General features: G+C 54.7%; 9 protein-coding genes across 9 annotated transcripts; 6 read left to right on the top strand and 3 right to left on the bottom strand.

Moving 5' to 3' along the window:
• The first annotated feature begins 290 nt into the window (after positions 1-290).
• BU25DRAFT_393125 (uncharacterized protein) lies at positions 291-2,297 on the top strand. Its single transcript, XM_033704680.1, has 2 exons — positions 291-752; positions 822-2,297. The coding sequence occupies exons 1-2, from the start codon at positions 297-299 to the stop codon at positions 2,136-2,138; spliced, it is 1,773 nt and encodes a 590-aa protein (XP_033561483.1). The 5' UTR covers positions 291-296; the 3' UTR covers positions 2,139-2,297.
• Positions 2,298-2,870: 573 nt separating this feature from the next.
• Positions 2,871-4,958, top strand: BU25DRAFT_60907 (histone-lysine N-methyltransferase). Its single transcript, XM_033711949.1, has one exon. It carries the CDS (start codon positions 3,058-3,060, stop codon positions 4,633-4,635), a length of 1,578 nt encoding a protein of 525 aa, XP_033561482.1. The 5' UTR covers positions 2,871-3,057; the 3' UTR covers positions 4,636-4,958.
• On the bottom strand, positions 4,950-6,798 carry BU25DRAFT_410912 (uncharacterized protein). The gene has a single exon (XM_033706420.1). The coding sequence runs from the start codon at positions 6,443-6,445 to the stop codon at positions 5,417-5,419; it is 1,029 nt and encodes a 342-aa protein (XP_033561481.1). The 5' UTR covers positions 6,446-6,798; the 3' UTR covers positions 4,950-5,416.
• A 1,519-nt stretch (positions 6,799-8,317) lies between these two features.
• Positions 8,318-12,214, bottom strand: BU25DRAFT_410910 (RhoGAP-domain-containing protein). The gene is made up of 3 exons (XM_033706419.1): positions 11,785-12,214; positions 11,466-11,624; positions 8,318-11,418 (listed from the first exon to the last, which is right to left on the bottom strand). Exons 1-3 carry the CDS (start codon positions 11,948-11,950, stop codon positions 8,624-8,626), a joined length of 3,120 nt encoding a protein of 1,039 aa, XP_033561480.1. The 5' UTR covers positions 11,951-12,214; the 3' UTR covers positions 8,318-8,623.
• An 807-nt stretch (positions 12,215-13,021) lies between these two features.
• Positions 13,022-13,408, top strand: BU25DRAFT_431482 (uncharacterized protein; the record flags this gene model as incomplete). Its single annotated transcript, XM_033708660.1, has 2 exons — positions 13,022-13,141; positions 13,217-13,408. 2 exons carry the CDS (start codon positions 13,022-13,024, stop codon positions 13,406-13,408), a joined length of 312 nt encoding a protein of 103 aa, XP_033561479.1.
• Positions 13,409-14,932: 1,524 nt separating this feature from the next.
• Positions 14,933-16,187, top strand: BU25DRAFT_60732 (hydantoin racemase-like protein). Its single transcript, XM_033711948.1, has 3 exons — positions 14,933-15,015; positions 15,120-15,366; positions 15,416-16,187. Exons 2-3 carry the CDS (start codon positions 15,235-15,237, stop codon positions 16,055-16,057), a joined length of 774 nt encoding a protein of 257 aa, XP_033561478.1. The 5' UTR covers positions 14,933-15,015; positions 15,120-15,234; the 3' UTR covers positions 16,058-16,187.
• A 132-nt stretch (positions 16,188-16,319) lies between these two features.
• BU25DRAFT_341961 (uncharacterized protein) lies at positions 16,320-17,753 on the top strand (the record flags this gene model as incomplete). Its single annotated transcript, XM_033702884.1, has 1 exon — positions 16,320-17,753. The coding sequence occupies one exon, from the start codon at positions 16,320-16,322 to the stop codon at positions 17,751-17,753; it is 1,434 nt and encodes a 477-aa protein (XP_033561477.1).
• Positions 17,754-20,294: 2,541 nt separating this feature from the next.
• BU25DRAFT_410903 (CRAL/TRIO domain-containing protein) lies at positions 20,295-21,529 on the bottom strand. The gene has a single exon (XM_033706418.1). It carries the CDS (start codon positions 21,456-21,458, stop codon positions 20,349-20,351), a length of 1,110 nt encoding a protein of 369 aa, XP_033561476.1. The 5' UTR covers positions 21,459-21,529; the 3' UTR covers positions 20,295-20,348.
• A 182-nt stretch (positions 21,530-21,711) lies between these two features.
• On the top strand, positions 21,712-24,031 carry BU25DRAFT_368158 (DNA polymerase alpha, subunit B). The gene is made up of 3 exons (XM_033703889.1): positions 21,712-22,229; positions 22,279-23,656; positions 23,717-24,031. Exons 1-3 carry the CDS (start codon positions 21,745-21,747, stop codon positions 23,891-23,893), a joined length of 2,040 nt encoding a protein of 679 aa, XP_033561475.1. The 5' UTR covers positions 21,712-21,744; the 3' UTR covers positions 23,894-24,031.
• Positions 24,032-24,135: the final 104 nt, after the last annotated feature.

Raw genomic sequence — 24,135 nt, 5'->3', positions numbered from 1 at the left:
CATGGCGTACGCCGGCACTCTTAGCCTTGCCCTGGTTTTCGTTGCCCTGCCGCGCAGACGCTGTTTTTGGCCGCTGAGTTTACAAATGCAGAGCGCCCATGGTCTGATTATGGCAAGCCAGCAGAGCCCAGCTAAGGGCCCGACTCGGGTGCCAGTTTCCTTGTCGTCTGCCGAACCGACGAGATGAGATCGTGCGTGGCTCCTGGAGGATCAGTCCTTTACGACGTTTGTTGATCTGAGGTTTGACGTCGACGGACGGGTGCTGGCCTGCCCTGCGTCACCGGGCATTGATCACCATGGCCGACGCCGACAATGAGCCTACGAAACGCGAATTCCACTTCAACGAGCAGCGTGCGAGTCTGCGGTCGGATACTTCGCAGAGCTCCTCCAACGCCCGCTCGCGCTCAAGACATCAGAGTCTACTGTCCCAGCGACAGAGTCTGCCACGGACCACAGAGGACTTTGACCTCCATCCGGATCGTGCGGACAGCGAAACTTTGTCCTCGCCGCCTGGGAGTCCTTCACCGGCGCCTGCTGTGCCAAGAGACCGCTCGGAAACGGTAGCGAGTCGAGAGAAGGAGAAAAGAAGGAGCAAGAGATCAAGCACAGGTAGAGGTTCAGCCACATCAAGATCGAAATCACGCACAAGAGCTACACCAAAAGGACGCAATATAGAAGACCTCCTAGTTGCAGCGTCATGGGACAATCTGGACTTCCTATCCTCGCCACCACCAGAACTGCCGGGTCTACCGGTCGACAGAGAACAGTACTGGCGCGCGAACCTCGACAACGATGAGCGCAGCGGAAGCAACCTACCACAGCCTGCACAACACGCAGAACCACGCACACCAACAAAGCAGCGCTCACGCCGCCCCTCACTCTTCAGCCGCTCAAACCCCAGCAACGCGGCCCAGTCCCAGAACAACATCACAGCGCTGCCTACCATGACCGACGACGCGAAGCAACAGCTCTCCGAAGCCGACAGATACCACCAATCCTGGTCGACGCCAAAAGCCCAGCGCGCGTCTAAGCTCTTGACAGAACTGTATACAGTGTCGTTTTTGATTTTCTTCGCCATCTGGGGCTCGCTGGCGCGCCTCGGCCTCCAGGCACTAACCTTCTACCCCGGCGCGCCGGTCCTCTTCAGCGAGCTATGGGCCAACGTCGCAGGGACATTCATCATGGGCTTCTTATCCGAGGACATGCGGTTGTTCCGCGAAGAATGGGGGGGTTCCGCCGGCGGCGCGTCCATGGCACAACCCGAAGACCGACCCGCTGAAGGCCACCAGAATTTGGAGAAGCAGCGGACGAGGGATAAGAAGAGCCACGGCAAGGTCAAGAAGACGATTCCAATATATGTGGGCTTGACGACGGGGTTCTGTGGGAGTTTTACGAGTTTCTCGAGTTTTGTGAGGGATGTGTTTTTGGGCATGTCCAACGATTTGGCTGCGCCGATGTACCATCCTACCTCGAGTCCCTCGGCGCTCGTCCACCGCGACGCTGGGTACTCGGTCATGGCGCTCTTGGGCGTGGTGTTCATCACCGTGGCTTTGTGCTTCTGCAGCTTGAGAGTGGGCGCCCACTTAGCCGTCTACATGGATCCGGTTACACCCACGCTGCCCTTCCGCTTCACGCGCAGAGTGCTCGATCCGCTCTTCGTTGTCCTAGGGATTGGGTCCTGGATCGGCGCGGTGGCTATGGTCGCTCTCCCTCCACACAACGCATGGCGCGGACAAGCACTCTTCGCGTGCGTATTCGCGCCGGTCGGGTGTCTGATGCGATACTATGTCTCGCTCCTCCTCAATGCCAAGATTCCGTCGTTCCCGCTCGGCACGTTTGTGTGCAATATGTTCGGCACGACGGTGCTCGGCATGTCGTACGATCTCCAGCGCGTGGCGATTGGCGGTGTTGCGGGCGGCAGTGTCGTGGGCTGTCAAGTGCTCCAAGGTATCGAGGATGGGTTTTGCGGCGCGCTGACGACGGTGTCGACGTGGATGCTTGAGCTTGATACGTTGAGGAGGGGGCATGCGTATGTGTATGGGACGAGCAGTGTTGTCGTGGGGTTGAGCATCATGACTGTGATTATGGGGAGTGTGAGGTGGAGTATTGGGTGGGAGGCTGTTGCTTGTGTAACGTGATGGGTGCGTTCCGAGGGAAAGGGTTGATGTGAGACGATAATGAATGGATATATAGTGGTTAATGAAGGCTATGGATATGGGTGTATGTATGGTTGGGATAGCTGGAACGGTACATATGATGGAACAGATACCCAAGCTAAATACGTTAATATGTTGTTGGGCACGATGCTCGTCTCACTCACACGCATCGTATTGCGGTGATGTCTCTACTGTCAGCTGTGGCAGTTGCTGGTCAGCTCGAGTCTGGTTGGTTAGCTTCTGTGGTACGCACGTTGCGACCCAAGAAACGACCTGGAGTCTAACAAAACATCACTACAACCCTGACATGCTTTTGTGTCTATGCGGTGTCTTTGTGTTTATCTTGCTCGGTAGCTTTGTCGTTGTCTTCACACTCAACACCTGAAACAGATACCAGAAGCAGCAACAATGGATATCGAAAATTCGACATGGTTCGACGGCAGCGCGGAGGTGCTCCGACACAACATGGACGTCGAAGAGCGCTGGAAACAGTTCAGACAGAAGGAACAGAAGTGGCACTTCACACTCATCGAAGCATATAGTGTTCATAGAGGTCCTGCACGCGAGCAGTCAAGATACCAAAGGATTCCTCAGACCATACACTGGGGACGCCAAGTTACCGTTGGCTAACAACCCCTGTCCACCGTGCGTGGCGTCCCTGCAGCGCGGGAACCGACCTGGTCATCCTCTTGAGTGCGCGTGCGACCTCCGTATTGGCTCCTCGAGTGCTGCCTTGTCTTTCTTTTCTCCTTCGGCCGGCTGCCTGCGCTCGCCTTACCTGTACACTACACTCCTTTGCGCCTGCACCGGCCTGCAGCACACGACTCGCACCCCGCATACGACACGCATACACGACACGCACACTCCCGGACTGCTGCAGCCAAACTTTCGCTAGCCCGCCATGTTCGAGCCCAGCAAACCGAAGATCAAGACGCGGACCGTCACCATACTGAAGAAGGTCGCCCCGCCGCCAGCACCGCGCACGCCTGCATCGAATGGGAGGACCGCCAGCGGAGGCAGCAGTGCTGCGCGCCCAGGTGCGACAGCGCCGGCAGCGAACCGATACCAGCTCTCCTCGTCCTCGTCGGCGCAACGGCCACGGCCGGTTGCACGAGAGTCGCCGGCCGTCTCGAACATGCGCAAACGAAAGGTCACGCCCAGCACGCCGCCGCTGTGGGCGAGTAGCGACGAGTCGAGCGACGAGTCGAGCGACAGGCTGGCAGTCGGGGGGTCGAGCAAGAGGCTGAAGAGCAACAGCATAGAGCCCACCGGCATGAACCGCCAGCTGGAGCCCGACATGAGCCGGCGCATACGGATACGGCGAGACTCGGAGACGAACGGGGACGCGGACGCGCACTCGAATGGGACGTCCGCACGGAAGCAGGAGAACGGCGAGGCTGGCAGCAAAAGCGACCGCTCGCGGCGAGGTAGCCTCACACACGGCCTCGTCATGACCCAGGGCGCCTTCGCAAAGAACTACAAGCCCGCCTGGCCGGGTCCTAACAAGGTCCCGCTCCTCGAGCTGCAGTACCCCAGCCCTCTCCCACCCGAGTCCTTCCAAGCCAAGATCCCCACCGACCCCTCCGAATACAATCCTCTCGGCGACATCCAGTTCACTATCGAAGAGATAATAACGCACTACCTCCCTGTCGACCTCTTCCCCTCACTCTCCTCCGACGTGACCGGGCCAGTGCGAAAACTCAAGCGCGCAGCCGCCTCAGGCACGTTCGCCGACTACCAGCTCGAACTGATAAGATTCAACAAGCTGGTCAAGTCGAAACTGGCCGATGGCACAATCCAAGCGAAAATGGACGCCATGCACGCCATCCCCCTCAGCCTGGTGAAACACATGACCCAACAGACATATGCGCGCATCGTCTCGCCTCTCTCGCACAAACTGCGGAAAGTAAAAGGGAAGGAGACGACATACGGCGAGCTAATGCCCGTCTTTGTGCACAAAATCTTCGCCCAGACGAACCTGCACTCCGGCCACGTCTTCGTCGACCTCGGCTCCGGCGTGGGCAACGTCGTCCTGCAGTCCGCACTGCAAACAGGCGCCGAGAGCTGGGGGGTCGAGATCATGGATCTCGCCGCCAGTCTGGCTACGAAACAAGCTTCCGAACTGAAAGCCAGGGCCCGGCTGTGGAACATCAACATCGGCGCCATGCACCTTCTGCACGGCAATTTCCTCGAGTCCCCCGCCATCGATTCGGTGCTGGCTAGAGCCGATGTCGTGCTCGTGAACAACAAGGTCTTTGGCGAGGAGCTGAACAACGCGCTGTTGCAGAAGTTTTTAGACTTGAAGATTGGGTGCAAGGTTGTGTCGTTGGAGAGCTTCGGGGGCGGGGTGACCAAGGGAGTGCGGAATGAGCAGAGTATTGCGGGCCTGTTCGACGAGGAGCGGTACGAGAGCGGGACGGATTGTGTGTCTTGGGCGGGCGAGAGTGTCGAGTACTTCATTGCGACAAAGGCGAGATAGTACCATCGCTCCGTGCGATGGGCTGCTCTGCGCTCGTACGGGGGAAGTGGGCTGGCGCTGTGCGAAAGACGTAGCGACATCGCAGTCTAGCGGCAGCATGCATCGGAGCGGTTGGGAAGCAACCCGGTGGTGCATTTGGACTGAGCTGCGGTTCGCCCGCGATTTTGTGCAGCTGGGTTTGCATTGGAATTTGGGCTGGGCCGAGTGCTTTGCATCGATACCCATTTCGATTCGGTACTTTTGGTAGGAAAGCTGTGTAAATAGACATACATACATACTTTGTCAATATCAAAACATAAACATTCACCGAGGTCTCCACTTATGTTGGCAAGTTGCCTGGCGCGGCTTCTACGAATCGATGGTCCGCAAAGGCTAACAAACAATACACGATGGATTTACTCATGTCAAAAACTTTGTAATGTTTTGTGATGTTTTCGTCCCTTTCGTTATCGTAGTTAAACTACGTATTTGCCGTCCACCGTGTCCATCTTCCAACCATCCTATGCCGAAGAGATTGTGGGTATATCGAAGGAAAGTGACGAGCCGTAACGCTCCATGTATGTATGCCAATCCCAAAATCCAAACTATATGCACCGCTATATGTCCATTTTCACTCGTCCAGCTAGCCTGTCCGTCTTCAAATGATCCCAAATGCTGATATACACGAATGACAATGCTAGCCGTAAGGACTGCAACGTGGCATGTTTGCGATGCCAAAGGAGAGTCGTGTTCGCGTAAATATTGCTTTCCACCTCTTCCACATTCCCTAGCCTCCGCGAGCCTAGAAGAAAAACGCGAAAGCACCGAGTCCAACAAGACCCATGACAGCGTTGTGCTTGTTCGCAGACCCAGACTGCACACTCGGCCTCCCCGTCGCCGTCGGACTCGCGCCCGAACCCCCCTCATCACTCCCACCAACAGCCGTCGGGTCCACATACGTGATGCTCGTCAGTGTCTGCGGGCGGCCCTGCGCGTCCGTCGTCGTGACCAGGCGCACACTAGAAACACGACCGCCGCCGGGCGTGTACGTGGTCAGGAACGTGCTGCCCTCGGCGTTGGTCGTGGTCAGCACCTCGCCCCGCGTTGGCGCGTAGTTGGCAGCGGATGTGACGGCGACGCTGCTGCCGCGCGAGTCGGTCGTGGTGCGGATCACGGCGGGGCGCACTTCCTGTGTTGTGACGACCACGGTGCTGCCGGCGTTGTTGGTAGTCGTGCGGGTTACGGTTACCTGGACTGAGGCGGTGACTTCGGAGAGCACTTCGCTGGTCTGGATCACAGTGCTGCCGCGGTTGTTGGTCGTTGTGACTTCGACAGGGATCAGGACGGGGCGGCTGGTGGGCGTGCTGGGGGCGGTGGTTGCTGGGGCTTCGGCACTGCTCTGCTGTTGTGTGCTCTCGGGGCCCTGGCTGGACTGCTGCTGGACGGATTGCTGCGCGCTGCTCTCGGGCTGGTCGGGGGTCTGGCTGGAGGAAACAACGGGTGTTGTGCCGTTGGAGGGTGCAGCGACTTGGCGCTTCTTCAGGTCCTGGACGGCGGCGACGATGAGCTTGGTCGCCAGCGCGGGGCTGCTGTTGTGCACATGTTCGACACCGCGGCGGTGCGACTCGAAGACACCTGCCTTGAACTTGGTGAGCGAGTTGAGGGCGGCTTGCAGCGACTCCTCGGGCAGAGCGTTCAGCAGGTCCTGGAATGCTTCTTGGGCATTTGCGTAGATGAAGTTCGATGCGTCGGAGGTTTGTGTCAATGGCTCTTCAGCAATGACACCGCCCAGCAGGGGCAATGCCAGCAATGTGTAGCGGAAGGAACGCATCGTGAATCGCGTCAGTTGGCGAAGTGAAGGCGAGGATGAGTCTCAGTAAAGACTGTAATCGCTGTTAGGAAGGCGTCATGTGTGTGATCGACTCCGCGGCCATGTATGCAGCAAGTACAAGGACATATTGCCGCTTCAGGCAGCTGTTATGGCCTTATAGCACGCAGGCTGGGGTTGTTATCAAGGTGAGAGCACCGGAGCGGAAACGCTTACAACTTCCCAAGCAAGTCCCGGACGGCTGGTAACGCCACGCGCAATCTAGGCACGTCTTTGTCGGGCGAATAACAACAATCTTTCTTTGTTAATCAAAGCGACAGTGTATCAACACAATCGAATGTGTCGAACGGAAACGGCAGTGAAAGTCGAAGCTGGAGTGAGAAACAGGGAATTCGGATGGCAGGCAAGGAAGAAAGTCGTCCAGGCAGATGGGCGCCGCCCCAAGGCTTTTGATACATGCGACTACAGGGCGATACGAGTCCAGCGTTGAACGCCCGTCGCTCCCAGCCCGAGCGCTCAGACCTCTAGCTTGCTGTGAGACTCCGCCAAGACGATCCCTTCGCGCAAGCGGGTTGAGCCTCCTCGCAGCAGTCCTGCCTGAGGCCCATCTGCTGAGCTGATAACTTCCTTTATATGCCCAGATGCAGCACAATTGCCGGCGTACACTCTCGAGAGCAACTGTGCTACCTCTTGCAGCCTGAAACCATCCAAGGTATCAAGACAGCTCACACTGCCCTATACGTGATACCCCTGCCTCACACAATGCTCGCTCACCACATCCCTGTTTCCGAACGTCATGCGTGGACCGCGCGCTCTGGCTCGGCACAGCGCGTTTGAACTTCCCGGGGCTGATAGCGTCCCGTACGCCAGTTGTTGAGCCACGAACGGGAACGGCTTCACACGTTAATGCTTCTGTGCTCACCAACTCCACTCCGGCTTCATCTCGATATTGAAAACCTGTCTGCAATACGAATTGCAACGCCACCTACGCCGTGCTTGTTAAAATGGTGGACCTCACCTCACGATCTTCTTTCAGCACAGTCACACTCGTGTTATTGGGATGACTTCGCCGCGCTGCGTGTCATGAAGGCTTCGCAATTCTCGCATCTCGACAGGCCTTCGATATGGCCCTGCGTGGCCCAAAAATAGCCTCCCGGTGCACATCAACCGAGCAGCGAGCGGAGCGAGCGAACCAGCGGAAGAAGCTGGCAGGCTTCCACCCAGTCAGCTTTCTGGCATTAATGAACTAAGACCCGCTAGGCTCATGCATCCGCCTCGACCTCGCTCGAACTTGGCTGTGAAGCCTGAAAGTCGCCACGACGCCGTCTGTCAATCGTCTGTCAGCCGATGGTGCAAGACGGCAGAGCGGTGCGCTTGTCTTGACCTGTTCAATATAGACATGTGGCGACAGATACAAAAAGCCCACAGCTGTGTACTATGCATTCAGCCTCAACTCTCACCGGACAAGTCTATGCAGGTCCTCGATACCTTTCATACTCGCAGTGGAAGTAGTGGAGATTTGAACGATACGTGGCTTCAGTGCCACGACGGGTTCTTCTGCCGCGAATTAATGAGCTGAGATCATGAAATGTGGAGATTTCTAGGCAGTTTGAAAGAGGCCTGGTTGGCTATGAGTAGTGCTTACGGTACATTGTCTGCACTATGCAGCCTGCAGGAACTGACAGCACGTCTGGAGAGCAGGCACGTGGTGTACATCGTACGACAGGAAGTAGTGGGGCTCTCAGACGTGGAAAGACTTCTACAAGCCTGGGCTTCTTCACGTGTTCAGGGCGTACCGAGTCTGTAAACTGTCGATACCTATAGGTCTTCACATATAGACCTCTATCAGATACCTATGTGACGTGCAGTCAGATATTCGACAATATTAAAGAGATTATTATTACTACCGCTGCCTCGCCTATACATCGTCAGAGACATTCGCGCCAACTGATTATCGCTCATCGCTCTTCACTACATGCAACCCATCCAAACAAACTCCCTCGCCCAGGATCGATGTGTATCCTAACCCATACCGAACGCCCTCAGTACCCTTGTTGGGGCATCCAAGCAGCCGTCATCTTGAAAACATGGTATCCAGAATCGAAACAAGCCCGAACTCCGCGTATCAAAGCGCTGTAGTAGCGCGTAATGCTCTACTGTACATGAACGTCAGTGAAGACCTCAATGGGTCGAATTAGGAGGTGGGGATCTCGAAGGTGATGGAGTTGCCCGCTCTGGAGATCTGCTGAAGCTCCTCGCTGGCGCAGCCAGGATTTCAGCGATAGCTGGCGACGGTGCATGGAGGACGGGATGCGATGTAGCTGTAGGCGTCCTGGGTTCCTCTTGAGAGGATTGCAGCACCTGGCTGATTGGAGTGAAGGGCACGGGCTGCTGGATCGCGGGCGATGAAGGCTCTGTTGCAGGCTGAGTGCCTGGCTGGATCGTCGTCGCCGAGTCCTTGAGAGCAAGAGCATCAGGCGCGGATTGCGCGATTGATTCCTCAGGTATGGCTACTGGAACAGGATTCGCAGTAGCAGGTGGGGGTCCAGCTGTGGCTCCCACAGTCTGTTGTGGCTGGGGGTTCGCTGCCACTGGTGGCGCTTGCTGCCGTGTGTCGGTTACTGACGAGGTAATCTGCGCAGCAGGGCTGCTTCCGGTGGGCGTCACATCGTTGGGTTCATCGCCTGTGGACCTCGGAGCATCCGTAGATCGGTCTCTAATGGGGAGACTATCGCGAGGCTTCGTCAAGTTCTGCGGCAAAGGCATATTACTCATACTGCCAGGAGGGCTCTTAGCTCGCTCCCTCTTGTCAGATCTCTCTCGGTGATCATGTCTCATCTTATGAAACCAGTCGAATGTGCCCTTCTTGTCTGAGGAGCGGTCACCATCTGGCGGGCTGCCAAATACCATCGATGTCTCCGGTGTCTGGTTGGAGTCGAACTGGCCACTTCGACGTCCACCTGTGGCCCAGCCTGAACTGCTACCAAAGGAGCTCATGCTCTTGTCGCCGCCGGGTACTGAACCATGCAGGTCGGTCTGGCTTGCCGTAGGTGTGGCCTTACTTTCGCCACGCTTGTGTCCTTTCCAGAAACTGCGCTTCTCCTTCTCCTCTTTTACAAGAGGAGGCTCTTCGTTCAACTCGGCTTCCGAGTACTCGGTCGCCGTCGAATGAGATCTGAAGGAAGCTGATGGAGACATGCTAGGCTTCAAGGTGTTCCCAGAATTTCGTGAAGAGAATGTGTCGTTACTAGCATAAGGCAGCACGTCTTTCGAACCGCTAGTGTGCGATTGTGATGCAAAAGGAGCTTGTGGTGGGAACAGAGGCGATGCAGGCGCAGGAGCAACGCTAATGGCATCCAGGCTTGCGAGTTGACCAGTCAAGGACGTGGTCGAACTGTGAGCGCTGGGAATCTGACCTGACGGAAGCCGCTTCTTCTGTAACTTGTTCGGCTTACGACCGTCCTTGTCTTTTCCATCCTTTATATCGGAAGGCGACTGAGATACCTTCGCAAGTATCTGAGTAAACGTGCGGACAGCTGGAGTTGGCTCGACCGATGGACCGGAGTCAACTGGTGCTTCGAGGAACTCTGACCGTTCGCGAGTTGGGGTCATATGCGGGCTACGGCGGCCCGAACCTTGGGCAGGTGGAGGGTGTAATACGTGCGCTGCTTGAACGGAGGCAGGGATAGAGGCAGGAACGGAAGCGATCGGAGTGTTGACCTCACTTGGCGGAACGACGCCTGGCGTTGATGGCGGGAATGCTCCAGGAATGGACTCCAGTGCTGGAGTATCTGCCATGGCCCTAGGGTGCTGGGTTACTTGCGCGAAAGCAGGCTTGGGAAGCTCAATCTTGCCAGGAGGAAGAGTCATTGCGCGTTTCGGGACAGCATCTTCGGGCACAGGCGCCGGCTGAGCAGGCTCTTGTGGTACGTTGACTCGCAGCGTCTGGCTCGGAATAGGTTGTGGCGCTTTCGAGACATCTGCTTCGCTTGCACTCTTCTCAGGCTGAGGGATATTTGCCGCTGCAGACTCGATTGTGTTGGGCGACAGTAACGCCTTGCCATCTTCTGCTGTAGGTGTCGATGGTCCCGAAGGTCTGTTTGCGAAACGAGAGCTATTGAGAGCCGGAGATCGCTTCGACGGCAAAGTGTTGCTTCTATGTACACCAGATGTGGGTGGGGTCACAAAGCCTGGAGTAACAGGGCTTGGAATAGCTCCAGAATGACGTGAACGCTTGGACGAGGTCGAAACGTTGCGGCGAACACCACCATATCTACGTAAACTGTCGGCACCCGCGCTCGATGATGTAGAAGCTGAGCGGTTGATGCCTGAGTTGTTTCGCCCAGGAGTTGTCGGTGTCCGTACTTGTGGTGTGTTGGGCCCGCTCTCGATCTGCTTAACGGTACCTTCATCAACAGCTGTGCCTTCCATACCAATCAAGAAGTGGTCTTGGTTATCGATGAGAAAAATGAGTACATCCTGGTTTAGCCTGTAGTCTTGTGGGGACATATCATGCTGTGGGTGAGATAGTATACCCGGCTGGAAGATCGCTGACAGATTGGATGTTGTCATCTTATTGACATCGGCCTTCGCAGCGAATACTGCGAGCAAATCCAGGATGTATAGTAGCAATTGGCGGTTTAGGGATGGCAAGCTCTTGATAACATGCTGATAGTTGCGTACAGCTGCGTCTGCGTCGAAGCCTCCAATTGAGGGTGCCTGACCTTCAATAGGGCCAACAGCCTCTGCTTGGTGATTTCGTAGTGGCTGTCGAAAGCTGTCGTAGTTGCCCAGAGGAATGATGGGTTCTGGCAGATGGTTGAAGTATCTGCGTAGAATGTTGGCTGCATCGTGAACTGTGTAGCCTGTCCAGTCCAGGCCCTTGCCGTATCGTGGTGGGGTGTCGAACGCAGTCTTGAGCTCCTTGATTCTCTTTTCTGAGCCTGCTAACCGGAAAATACCCTCCACGTCAGTTGCTAGGGGCTGTTAGCTGTTGGAAATAGCTAAGAGCAAAAAGACTAACCTTTCTCTTTGAGGAAAACGCCGCACTTGGCGACTACAATGGGTACGTAGCCATATATGTAGCTCTCGCCGTGTTCGTTGAACAGTGATATTGCTACATTAGCATAGGGTATACTTTGGATGAGGGGTACACCGAATATGCCCTGTTGTGCAGCTTCTGCTGGGGAGATGTCAGTAGCTGTATACAACAAGCTGGAGTGGAGACGCTGCAAGCGCACCCGGATAAGACTCAGCCTTATCAGGTACGCCTCTACAGCGCAGCTCCCCACAGAGCAATGCTGCGCTTGAGTGACTGCATGGAGCATGGAAAGGCGCCTTACCTTTCTGTTCTTCCTCTTTCTTGACTGCGCGTTTGCTAAAGGTCCTCCACCACGAGGTCAAGTCACGCCTCGCGGACACGGGCTCGTTCGCGGAGATTGGAGCGGGCTGAGGCTCGCCGTTGCGCACGCGCGGCGTGTGGGGGTGATGCTGCGTCGCAGCAGGCATGGCAGACAGGCTGCAGAGCGTCGCAGCTCTTCAGGCGCAGGATATCGCGGGCTGTGAATGATCGCTGTGTGTTGCGGAGTCGAAGCAATCCAGAGTGGGCCCGCAGAGTGGTCTTGCAGGCGGCAGAGGAACGGGGCCACTCTGTGACGTCGCAGCGTAGCGAACGGAAGAATCGCAGGCCTGCGGGGCTCGCCGTGGTGCTGCAGGGCGTCGTGGGCGCAGGAGAGTGAGCAGAGCGACGTTGCAGAGGGCTGCTGGGCGGGTGCAGTGCGGCGCGTGCGGCCGTGCAGTCGGCGGGAGCTGGTACACTACGGACTCGTGAACAACGCGACGTAGTAGCGGCAGCGGTTAGGAGTCGATGCGACAGGTCGCGGGGATATTAAGCAGCAGGCTGGAGGGAGCAAGAGGAAGGCAGTCTGCGCCTGGGGACTGGCGGCGACGGCGACGTCAAGTGTGCAGGACTGGTGGCTGCAGAGGGCAATGATCGCAGCAGTGGGTGGTGAGCGCTGGGGATGTTGGATAGACACTTGGCGAGGGCTCCTCTGATGTGGCTGATTGATTCAAATCCAAGGAAGACGGCACCTACGGTCGTCTGACATTCAGACACTGCGCAGGGCGTGTGCTCTGGAACCTGTCGCAGCGCGGATAGACGGTCGATCAGCAGCAGATGCAGCGCAGAGATGGGATTAAGAGAGCAGTTATTGTTCTGTCGTCGCTGCTCATTACTCGGCCCAATAATAGAGCTTGCACTTGGCGCCGAAAAGGTACAGGTACAAGCGCGTCGCCGGAAATGAGAAGATATTGGCCCGCCGTGCAACGATCCATGAGAGCGGGAATCAGGTTGAAGCAGCGTTCTAGATCGAAAGCTATCTGTCTCAAGATCCTCGAGGCGCTCCTTCGGCCTACAACTCCTTGTGGGCTGGTCGGGGCAGGTGCAGCCGTTGTGCAGTCCGAGCTTCTCGAGAAAATAGTTCAGGACGTCATATCAACAGCAACACCAACGCCTATACCATCTATATACCCAACTACAGTCTATCTGCATCCCACATATACCACACATCATGGATCAGTATGCGCCGATTGCCACTTCATGCATGTCGTGCAAAGCTGACCGCGCGCAGACTTACACAGAGCGAGCAGCGTGAGCTCCAGAACCGCATGGAGAAGAAGCAGATGAAGGAATTCATGAACGTACGTACATGCTCACTGAAGTTCTTCATAGACTGATGTAATCAACTTCGATGGAATGGGAGCTGATAATGGTAGATGTACTCCAACCTCGTCCAGCAATGCTTCGACTCGTGCGTCAACGGCTTCGAGAGCAAGTCCCTCACTTCGCGCGAGGAGGGCTGCGTTATGCGATGCGTCGACAAGCACATGAAGGGCTCGCAGCGCCTCGGTGACAGGTTCCAGGAGCAGAACGCTGCTATGGCACAGGGTGGTCTGCCTGGCCGATAAGCCGCAACAATGAGACGGCAGCCAGTGTACAATAGGTGGAAGGGAAAACGCATGAGAGGCCTTACGGAAAAGTTCTCATTTTGAACGAGGCTGAAGGATATGGCGCGCTGAGCCGCTCCATTGCATGAAATCTGTACAATATAGGGATAGGATCTGGGGCGCATACAATTCCTCTTACCAACAGGCATGCTTTGTATAACGAATTTGAACAGCGTTTGGCAATCGGCATTTAGGCCATTTGTGAATGGCACTTTGTTCAACATCACTCCGTACGCAGTAGCACAGGTATGGCGCTCACGAACTCCTACGTATACAAACACAAGCACCCGTCCTTGCACAGGGGAATTCGTGCCGCAAGTCAGAAGCCGTCATCGGGAGGTCGAACCGAACAAAGCGAGCGACATTTACTTGCACTATGCCAAGCTGTTCTCAATAAGCTCCTATCTTGGGCCTTGTCTTCATGAGGCTTGTAGTGATTTATGAGCCTTCGCTTTGCAGATGCTGACTGTGATCGATATCTCAATCTTTCGTCATGCCACTGATGCAGAACATACAAGATGAAGGCTACAACTATTTCTCGCTACACTTCACAGCCTCAAGATGTCGCAATTGTGCCCCAAGATCTACTGGTTCGGGCTTTCTAACGTGCAGAATCTAAGAGATCATCCCGCGGTGTTGTGGCGCACCGCTCTGCCTCAACGTCAGTTACCACATTAGGAGGCACTTCAATTCCAGATCTGGTGAAGCTGCAGCTCTAGATCCCACTTGAGTTGCAGTCGTTTCGCAAGCTGTGGCTGTGCGGGACGGGATATTTCACGCAAGAGTGTCATTGGCCAAGACTTCCTAAATTGGCCTACGTCACAGGCTTCATTGACAGCCAGCTTGTTTACCCTGCTTTGCTTCAGCCTCCCGTAACAACTCCCTATTTAACGCATCAATCGCTCCTCATTCCCACCACAAGCCAACACGTCCTCCAAGTATACGTTACCAAGCTTCGACAGCTACAACAAACCTTCATCAACCACCAACAAGTCACACTACACAACCATGGGTCTTCTCTGGACTAAGCAATGGGGCGGAAAACATGGCGGTTAGTTCACTTTTGGTTGCTCGCCTGGATAACTCGGAAGCTAACAGATGTTCCAGGCGGTGGTGTCGTCGCTGACAGGCATGGTGTCCGCCGCGCTCCCTTCAGGATCTCTTGCGGTCGCTTCTCCTGCTTCCGCTAGACAACGCATACCCTTGACGATGTTACGACCTGTACGTTGCCGCCTCTGCCTTTGATATGGCATTTTGCTTACGAAGCTAGTTTCCTATACCCTTCATCACACCGCGATAATGCCACCAGCAAAGGCGTTAGCATGGGATACTTGTTGATGTCGCTCTGGACCAGTAGACACTGGGCTGTTATCACACATGTGCGATAAAGCAGGTCCCACTGTTCTTGGTTCCAAGTCGAATATGTCTCACCATGCCAAGGAGATATTCGTCGACACCAGGCTTCGTATGCCCTCTGTAGTTTAATCAAACCATCAACGTCGATCTCTCAACCGCCCGTACCGATCTGCAATTGTACTGCATCGTGATCACATCACACACATCTTATAGTATGTTTAACAGACAGACCTCTTATCGCACTGTCCAAGCTTCGTCGAACAATGAACATTGAAACTTGCCCAAGTCCGGCGCGTAAAGCTGAATGATGTCACAGGCTTCGCGTAAACCAACCCCTTGTCGCAGGAGCTCCACTATTTTGCCCATCACGCGCGAAGTCAACATTTCGCGGGGTAGCGAGAGAATGAACAGGAAAGCTTCAAGTGAGACCCATGGGTGAATACCGTCAAGGACGCAACCTTAGATGCAGCAAGATGCGCTCCATTCTCGTCATCAACCCAAACTCGACGGTGTCGATGACCGATGGCCTCAAGCCTCTGGTCGACGCGCTGCAGTTCAAAGATGTTAATCAGCACCACTCACCACTCCATCCCAGCAACTGACCGCAGCTAGACAACGCACGACTACTTCACCGCACCTGATGGCGTGAAGAGCATCAACAACGAAGAAGATGCGCATGAGTCAATCAAGCACTGCCTACCCACCCTGGGGCCGCTTCTCGATCGCTACGATGCCTTCCTTGTCGCATGCTACTCGCAACACCCACTCGTACCACTGCTGAAGGAAGAGCCCGCTATCAAGGCTGGTCGTAAGCCTGTCACCGGCATCTTCGAGGCAAGCGTGGGCGCCAGTTTGCAGTCAATACACCCTGAGGAGAAGTTTGGCATTGTGAGCACAGGCAAGGTCTGGGAGGACATCCTCACAGAGGCTACAGTGCAGTTCCTCGGCACAAGTGCTGATGCGGGCAAGCGGTTTGCTGGGGTCGAGACAACAGGGTTGAATGCGACGGACCTGCATGATGCGCCGGCTGAGGAGGTCAGGCAGAAGATGAAGGATGCTGTCAAGCGGCTACTAAGGAAGGGCAAGGTGGGTGCGATTTGTCTGGGCTGTGCGGGCATGGCTGGTATGGATCAGATGGTAAGAGAGGCGTGTGTTGAAGAGCTGGGGCAGGAGGAGGGGCAAAGGGTCAGGATTGTGGATGGCGTGATGGCTGGTGTTGCGTGGTTGGAGGGTGCTGTGAGGGCAGGATTCTAACTGTGAGAAATGTACATGTACAATTCATCTCACATAATTCAGACTGTCAGATGTGTTATGCGCTGTACTTTGTTCATGTCCAAACGCGCTCTAATGAATGACCAGCTAGAGGATGACGTACGATAGATCATCTCCTTAGCTCCACCATCAACTCCGCATCTTTAACACTCACCCTACCGACCCCTCAAAGATATCCTTACAACTTGGAGATGCTGAGTTACACATACTCATACTCCTGTATTAATTCGACTCATCATCAATGATGAATGAAGCTCCATCCCACAGCCTGCATGCGCTGCCCAGTGAGCTTCTCATTCAGATCGCATCCCACCTCGACATCGAGGCGCCCTCGATTGCCAAATTTGCCCACGAGCCCTCCACGGAACTGACCGTCGCGGATGCTACACCTCTGAAAAACTTGTCCCGAGTGTCATGGCGCTGGAGAAAGGTCGTCATTCAAATATTGTTCAAATACACTAGGGTTCCCCTCGACCCAAATCCGCAATGGGTACCTCTAGATGCTCGACTCATCGAAAGCATGCAAGGCCAGCTATCTACATTGAGCAATCATGAGTTCATGATCTATACCAAGATGCGCAGCAAGTTCAAGAGCAGCTCCGCCTTCGCTTTTGATCAATCGTTCGATGACATCCTTATCAACCTGTGTAGGATACAGGAGGGCGATGAATTTCTGAAGTCGTCACCAACGATATTATGGTTGCCACATCTTAACAGCAGCTTCACAGACTTTGGTCGCATTGTCTCAAAGTACCAGCTCAAGCAGCACATCAAAAGCATAGTGGTACACACCGATATAGAGTACGGATTGCGCCATGTGTCCACCGCCGACGCACCATTGGCTCGAGCAGTCGCGGAGATATGGACACAGATATTCACTTACTTCGAGCCAACTCGTGTTGTTGTGGCCGCGCCTCCAGCGACTCTCGCTGGCCTTCTCGACACGCAAATGCTGAGCTCAGACACGTGGGCTTTTGACATGAAGATGCACTACATCGAACTCGTACAGCCGTCTCCTCCACGTCTCGACCACATGAGCTCCAGCTGTCGACCTTGGAATACTGCGCTTCTCCACCGTCGTCCATGGTCTTATGTCGGATATAACGAAGGGTCCTCTATCACCGCCTACAGCACCTATGAATACCACCTCAAACAGTCACCCAAGATGCTCTACCTGATGCTTTTGCGATTAGCTAAAGAAGTGGAAACATGTTGCAACATCACATCCTTCAGCTTCACCGGCGTCTTTCCCTTCGCAACGAACGTCACAAGCATCATCCGCGCCCTTCACCGCATACCCACGTTGCGCAACGTCACTTTCCAACTCGCTCCTGGACCCGAGAACGACCTGCTCAGCCAACCAGACCGCATGGGTAGAGCTCAATCTGGCGACTTCTGGCTAGAGTGGACTGAGAGCTACAAGGTCATTGCTAGCTACTTGGGTGTGTTCGATTTTGAAGATGGTGCAGAGTTCAGAAGCAAGGATTGTACGGGCGAGACGTTGACTAAGGATGTTGAAGAGATTGTGGAGTTATTGAAGCATAGAGGAGCTGGGTGGAGAAGCAAGGATGGGGAGGTGGGCGTGTGGGTGAGGGATTATGCGCTTGATGATGACTTCACGGCGCCCAGTGTTGATCAGTTGACGGCTTTGACGGGGGATACCACGATGATAGTGTGAAAGAGGTGGACTTGTGACGAGTTTTGATGATTGTAGCCCTTTATGAACGACTTCACCTCATATACCCTATGTATACCGCAGACTCCCCTGTCAAGTCTCGCACTTCTACACGTGCGTTAGCTATTTGTCCTGATCTCGGCATGCTTTTCCTTACTCTTGAAGATTGTTCAGACAGCGAACTGCACTGCATCTACCATGACCCAAATGAACCGTCACACTTCTGCATCCTCGCAGTGCTTGTTCGCTCCAGGTCTACGCACCAGAAGAGGACCACCATGCAGCTGTCAGCACATTTCATACCCGCAGACTGAACAATGCACACTCCTGGTGGTTACAATTATTCGGAATAGCTGGTAGTCATTTGCTCGGCATTATAGACAAGGTTATCAATACCACGATCGACGCTATTGTACCCTCGACTCCGATGCAACCAGCGGCATCAAACATCAATAAAGAGCTTATCAGGTACCACCTTATGAGCCTTTGTCTGTCATCCCACACCACGAAACCTTAGACGAAGAAGAACACATCAAATCATCCGACCCCTCCCCTCTCCTTGGTCCTGGCCATTGAACATATACTACCGCGAAGCCCGCCACGGCTACATAGAGTATTGGGATATCGACGATTAGTGCAATGAGCCTGCTTGGTGCTGCAAAGCATCGGCTTGCGGCTCGCGTGCTGAGAGAGGAGAAGGAGGCATTGCGAAGCAAAACTTCCGAGTTGGTGGTAGGTGTCGTAATATCGTGCGATGGAAAAGAGACGAGGACAGTCAACCGAGAAGACGGGAAGGAACAGCCCAAAGATATCTGAAGTCGAAGGCCCAAATACGCCGTGGCACCAGGCTGTGTACAATTGCCCGCCCGGTAAGCAATAAATATGTAAACAGCAATTTATGCTGTCAGGGGTTTGTACAGCACTGCGGGAGTGATGGCGTCGTCCACAGCAGCTCGCCAAGTCGGCGTTGTATGGAGAAATGGCAACAACCTACTCCATGAGGAATTTCGTTCATCCCGAGCTGCGTTACAAATGACCACGGAGGATAAGCGAAAAATTTATACGCTAAAAGATGGTGAGATGAGAGAATTAAGCGGTTGTCAAGGAGAACAATGAGCTGACAAGACACTTGGTTGTTGCTGTGGTTGAGCATCAGCAACAGACAACTTAGCGTTGTCAGTCAAACTGAGAACGCTTTCTGGACTATGTCCAAACGGCACCTCCTGTCTTATCGCATATATTACAGTGTTTTACTGGTCACCGGGGGTTTTGACGATTATTTGAAGTGGGATTGGGGATTCGTAAGTATGTGAGGCTTGGATGCGACTTGGTTCGACCAACACTACCACCGTAAATAGAACAATTTGAAGCAAGAAACCTCGCCCTTACAGGTGATGACCTGGTAGCTCAGCGACGAGTTCCTCATGATCCCTTGAACAGGACCTCAGTCTCTTCCACCGTTCCGAATGCTGCATACTTCTTCTCACCGGCACCGTCGCTGACCTGCCCATATCTCACCTTCAACTTCAATAAATCATCCGGTAAGCTCTCAATGCCTCTCTGACCGGCCTCCTTTCCATTTGGTTTATGACACTGTCGCCATATGTTGTAGCGCACATAATTTGCAGGAAGCCTCCAGAGAAGGCTGGCGTGCCGTTCTGCCAAAGCGCACCGAACCTGAGTAGCACAAAAACCAAGCATCCTTGAATACGTAGCCGGACTTATAAACGGGTTTCGTCACCCAAGTTAAAGTCATATTCGTTGCATCGTTGAGAATAAATATTGTGACGTTGGCCATGAGATCTTCGAGGAGGAGTGAGGGGAAAGGGCGAAATAGATGTTGGAATATGTATATGACGTCTCTCTATAGGCCAAGATTGCTAATGGGGTCTCTAAGCACGGACGACATGCTCGACATTCTATTCAAGAGAGTTGATATCAAGCGTCTCCGAGGTGAAGAGATGGCAACATGACTGGAGGGCGGTGTCACCAATGTAAGTGCAGAATCCGACCTACCTCTTTCACAGGGGTGTTAAACGAGTAGGGGCCAGCAGTCAGGTTCGCCCGAGGCAGTGTACATAGAGTGGCCAACCCAAGGCGTATCACCTGGGGCACGCCCCATGCATCCGGTGCCGGTCGGTGTGCTAGCGATGCTGCGTTTGTCAGCCCGATGAGGCCAAGAACGAACTTGGAGACTCTGATCAGTTAGTGAGACTGAGACCTCGCTGTTGGGGGAAACACATTGTGGTGACCACGTTGTAGCCTCGCGACCGCGGTTCGAAGGATTGGCAACCTCGTAGCCATCAGTCGTGTCCTGGTCCCACAAGAGAAACAAAACACGGAGGACTTACACGGGTCTAGCAGATGTCTGGGTAACCTGAGCACGCTTCATTTGTCTGTGGATAGTAGAAATGTGAACCAAAATCAAAAGCAGATCAAATATGTAAAGATGAACAGTGGCCTCCAAAGCCAAACGGGCGTTCAACTGTGTACTCGATGTGTGCTGACCTCGAAGGCAAAAGATTCGCTGTATCTAACCTATGTCTAATGATGCATATCGCTCAACTCCAAGATGCAACGCTCAAATGATTATCACACTTAGACCGCAGGCTTGACAGCCTCGCCGTCCTTGACGTCCAACTTCGCAACGTCGTCTGCAAGCGCAGCATCGCCGTTCGCACCTGGAGCGTGGACCGGTGGCGCAACAACAGCGTTATCACTGAGCGGTGCAGCTTCGACAGGAGCTACACCGGCGGGAGCAGCAGCGGCCGCGCCATTAGCATCCGCAGCTTGCCCACCACCAACGCTCTGCTCCTCGCCACCCCAAAGATAGATCTCGCTCTCACCGATCAGCTTGCCGGCTTTCTCCCACCTCTCTGCCCTCTTCGCCCTGCGGTCCGCAGCAAGCTTCTCCAGCGCCGGCCAGTATACGTCGTGGTCGTACTTGAAGTCGATGTCGCCGCCAGATGCTTTCATGAGCTGAGATGCAGGGACGTGGTCGGTGAGGGGCTCATTGTACTTGATCTTCTCTTTTGTGACGGGGTCGATGAAGGGGTTGATGGCTTTCAGGAACATCGAGACGTACCAGGGAAGGTGTGTCAACAATGCCCGGCCGAGGCGCTCGGGGTAATGGTTCTGCAGGATGTCGAGAACTTGCTTCGCTATGCCCAGTCCTGGTGTGCCGCCTGAGGATGTGTTGCGGAAGTCGATCAACAGCGCTAGGCTTTCCTGGCCTGATGGGTGCAGGTCAATTGTCCTCTCCAACATGTACACGAGGTGCTCGACTTGTCTTGGCCCAGGCTTGGTATTCTGGTTCTGTGGCAGAAGGTACAAGCATGGCCGCCCCGACTTGTCAAAGCCAAGCTGAACCTGCTTGCCCTTCTCGTTTTCGGGGGAGATGTATGAGGCTGAGAGCTTCTCAGTGCCGAATTCGCGCCGCCAGACAGCTGTAGAGCGCAGGCGAGTGGAGGCTTGTGCAAGGTTCCATTTGGTTGCGCGGAGGTAACGAAGCAGACATTCGCGGGTCAACCACATGCGTTCGTTATCGTCGAGAGGGGTGGACTCGGCGCCTTTCGCAGAGGAGGCGGGGAGTGACCCCCAGGCTCGTACTTCGGTGAGGAATTGGTCGTACTTGCTCTGTTGATCGGCGGTGAGAGCGGCGGGAGGTGCTGGTGTGCTGCCAGCGGCGGGCTCGGCGATTGGGCCCATTGTCGTCATCTTGAAGAGTTTGGGATGGTTTGTGTAGTACTCGAGTAGGGTAGGAGCGTGGTGGTATAAGGAGGGGAGTGTTGAGTGCCTCCGTGATAGGAGTTTAGGCGAGCTTCATCCAAGATAACTTTTGGCGACAACCCCCGGTCCCTGTAGCAGATCCCCACCCCGCTAGCCGTTATCGCGTTAGCATTACCACTTTACCTCGACGCGTCGACGCGTCTCACGCGCAGCACCAGCACCGCTGTGGCATCTTCACAACCTCTCCCATATACACACACGAATCATGGACGACGCGACCACCGAACTCACCGAACGCTTCGAGCGCTACTGCGACACGAAAGACCATGAACTCCCCTCGGATGTCCTCGCGGAATTGCAGTCAATGCTGCGACTGTACTCGATATCTGCCGAGGAGCTGGATTTCAAATGGCAGGCATACAGCATAAAGATGGGCGCCGAGGGAGAGAAGATGGAGCTGAAGAGCGTACGGGCTTTCAAAAGGACCATCCAGGACACATTGGAACGCGAAAGCCGAGGGAAAGCACAGCAGAGGACTGAGGTCAAGAGAGAACGCCCGACACCGAGAGGGAAGGGCGGAGACATGTACGATATGATCGAGGGACTGATACCGAACACGCCCCGCGCGAACGGAAGTGCAGTGAAGCGCAAGAGCAACTTCGACACACCCAGCGGGCGAGCAAGCAAGGCGCATCTCATGAGCTCGCCTGCTGGAGGTCTCACACCAAAGGGGGATACTTCAGCTGGGCCGTAAGAGAACCTTACTCTGCTGAAAGAGACTCTATCCTGACATCTAAAGGGCATTTGACTTCACGACCCGCGTAAACGCAAACGACATCACCGAACAATTCATGAGCAGCGATATGGCACTTCCAGATCCTCCCTCTGAACCGCCGACCGTACCGCGCATGAAGTTGAAGGCAAACACGGATATGTCCAAGTTCTCGTACCGCACTATGACTATGAAGCTGTCCGAAGCGTCAGAAGTCCTCGACGACAGGATAGACGAGTTTCGCCAGCTTATTCAAGAATCGATGGGCTTGGATGATGGCGCATTTGGAAACCCCAGTCTGCCATCACCAAACCAGATCATCGCAGTAGGACGCATAGCAAGCGACACAAGCGAAGGGAAGCTTAACACAGCATCACTCGTCCTTGAAGGCTCGCGGCGCATGGGTTCAGGGCGTCGAGTGCCACTGAAGGTCGACAGCCTCCCCTCCTACAACTTCTTCCCCGGCCAGATCGTCGCTCTACGCGGAACCAACGCCAGCGGCGACATCTTCGTTGTCTCCGAGATCCTCTCCCTCCCTCTTCTCAACCCTCCAGCCACCAGACCTGAAGAACTCGACGCCATCAACACACGCTACCTTGACACACCTGACTCTGACCCCGACAACGCCCGTCCACTGACCATGATGGTAGCCGCAGGACCCTACACAACCGACCAAAACCTCGACTTCGCACCGCTCCACACCTTCCTTGACAACGCCACCTCCGCCTACGCAGATACTATCATCCTGCTCGGCCCCTTCCTCGACACGGAACACCCCCAGATACGCACCGGCGACTTCGACGCCCCGCCAAACGCAGCACCAGACCAGGCGACTATGACCGATCTATTCCGACATCACATCTCAAGCGCGCTACAGGATTTCGTGGCCAGGAATGCTACGTGCAACGTCATCCTCGTCCCGAGTCTGCGAGACGCACACCACCACGCGGCCGCCTTTCCTCAGGACAAATTCAACAAGCGCGACCTCGGCCTCGGTGCGGCAGGTAAAATGGTTCAATGCGTCACCAACCCGATGACATTATCCATGAACGAGATCACTGTGGGCATGAGCTCCGTTGACATCCTGAGCATGTTGAGGCAGGAAGAGATCAGCGGCGGGAAAGCGAAGGGTGTTAATTTCTACGAGAGGGGGGCGAGGAATGTGCTTGAACAGAGGAGTTTTCTTCCTGTTTTCCCGCCGATGAGTAGAGAGAAGTATATCAAGCCTGTAGAGGTGGAGGAGAAATTGGTGGAAGGGGAGGGAGAGGATGCTGCAGATGAGAAGCCGAGTCCGTTCCTGCCCATCGGCACACCGCTCGACACGAGTTACCTCAAGCTTGGTGAGATGCTGAATGTGAGGCCGGATATACTTGTTATACCTAGTGTTTTGCAAGGCACTGTTAAGGTACGTCGACTCCCTTTGCGGTTCAACTATATCCTTAAAATTTTACTAACCTGTGGTTAGGTCGTCGAATCCGTCCTAGTAATCAACCCGGGTACCCTCGCAAAGCGTCGCGCAGCCGGCACGTACGCAAGAGTCATTGTCCAGCCCGCGAAGGTTACGGATGAGGAGAGGCAGAGGGGTGTTGCGGTTGCGCATCGGCTGTGGGAGAGAAGTAGGGTAGATATTGTGAAGATATAAAGGGCTCTTGGCTTGGACGTAGGGTGCAGAGTTAATGTGCTGAAGAGATTTGCGAGGTTGTGACGATGGCGAAGTGTATGTTGTGATCGTTGCAAGTGGCGTAGAGAGAGGTGAAGTGCGAATGTTGACAAGGATGAGGTGACCAAGGGTCGAATCTGGAATTGTGCTTTCGGATGTTTGATAAACAGTCGAGCGACCAAATGCAAGCCGTGACAGGAGACATTGGCAAAACATCCAGACTC

This window comes from Macroventuria anomochaeta (assembly GCF_010093625.1).
Source record: "Macroventuria anomochaeta strain CBS 525.71 unplaced genomic scaffold BU25scaffold_17, whole genome shotgun sequence".
In the NCBI taxonomy this organism is placed as follows: Eukaryota; Fungi; Ascomycota; class Dothideomycetes; order Pleosporales; family Didymellaceae; genus Macroventuria; species Macroventuria anomochaeta.
The sequence above is the reverse complement of the archived record's forward strand: the minus strand, read 5'-3'. Positions and strand labels throughout refer to the sequence as shown.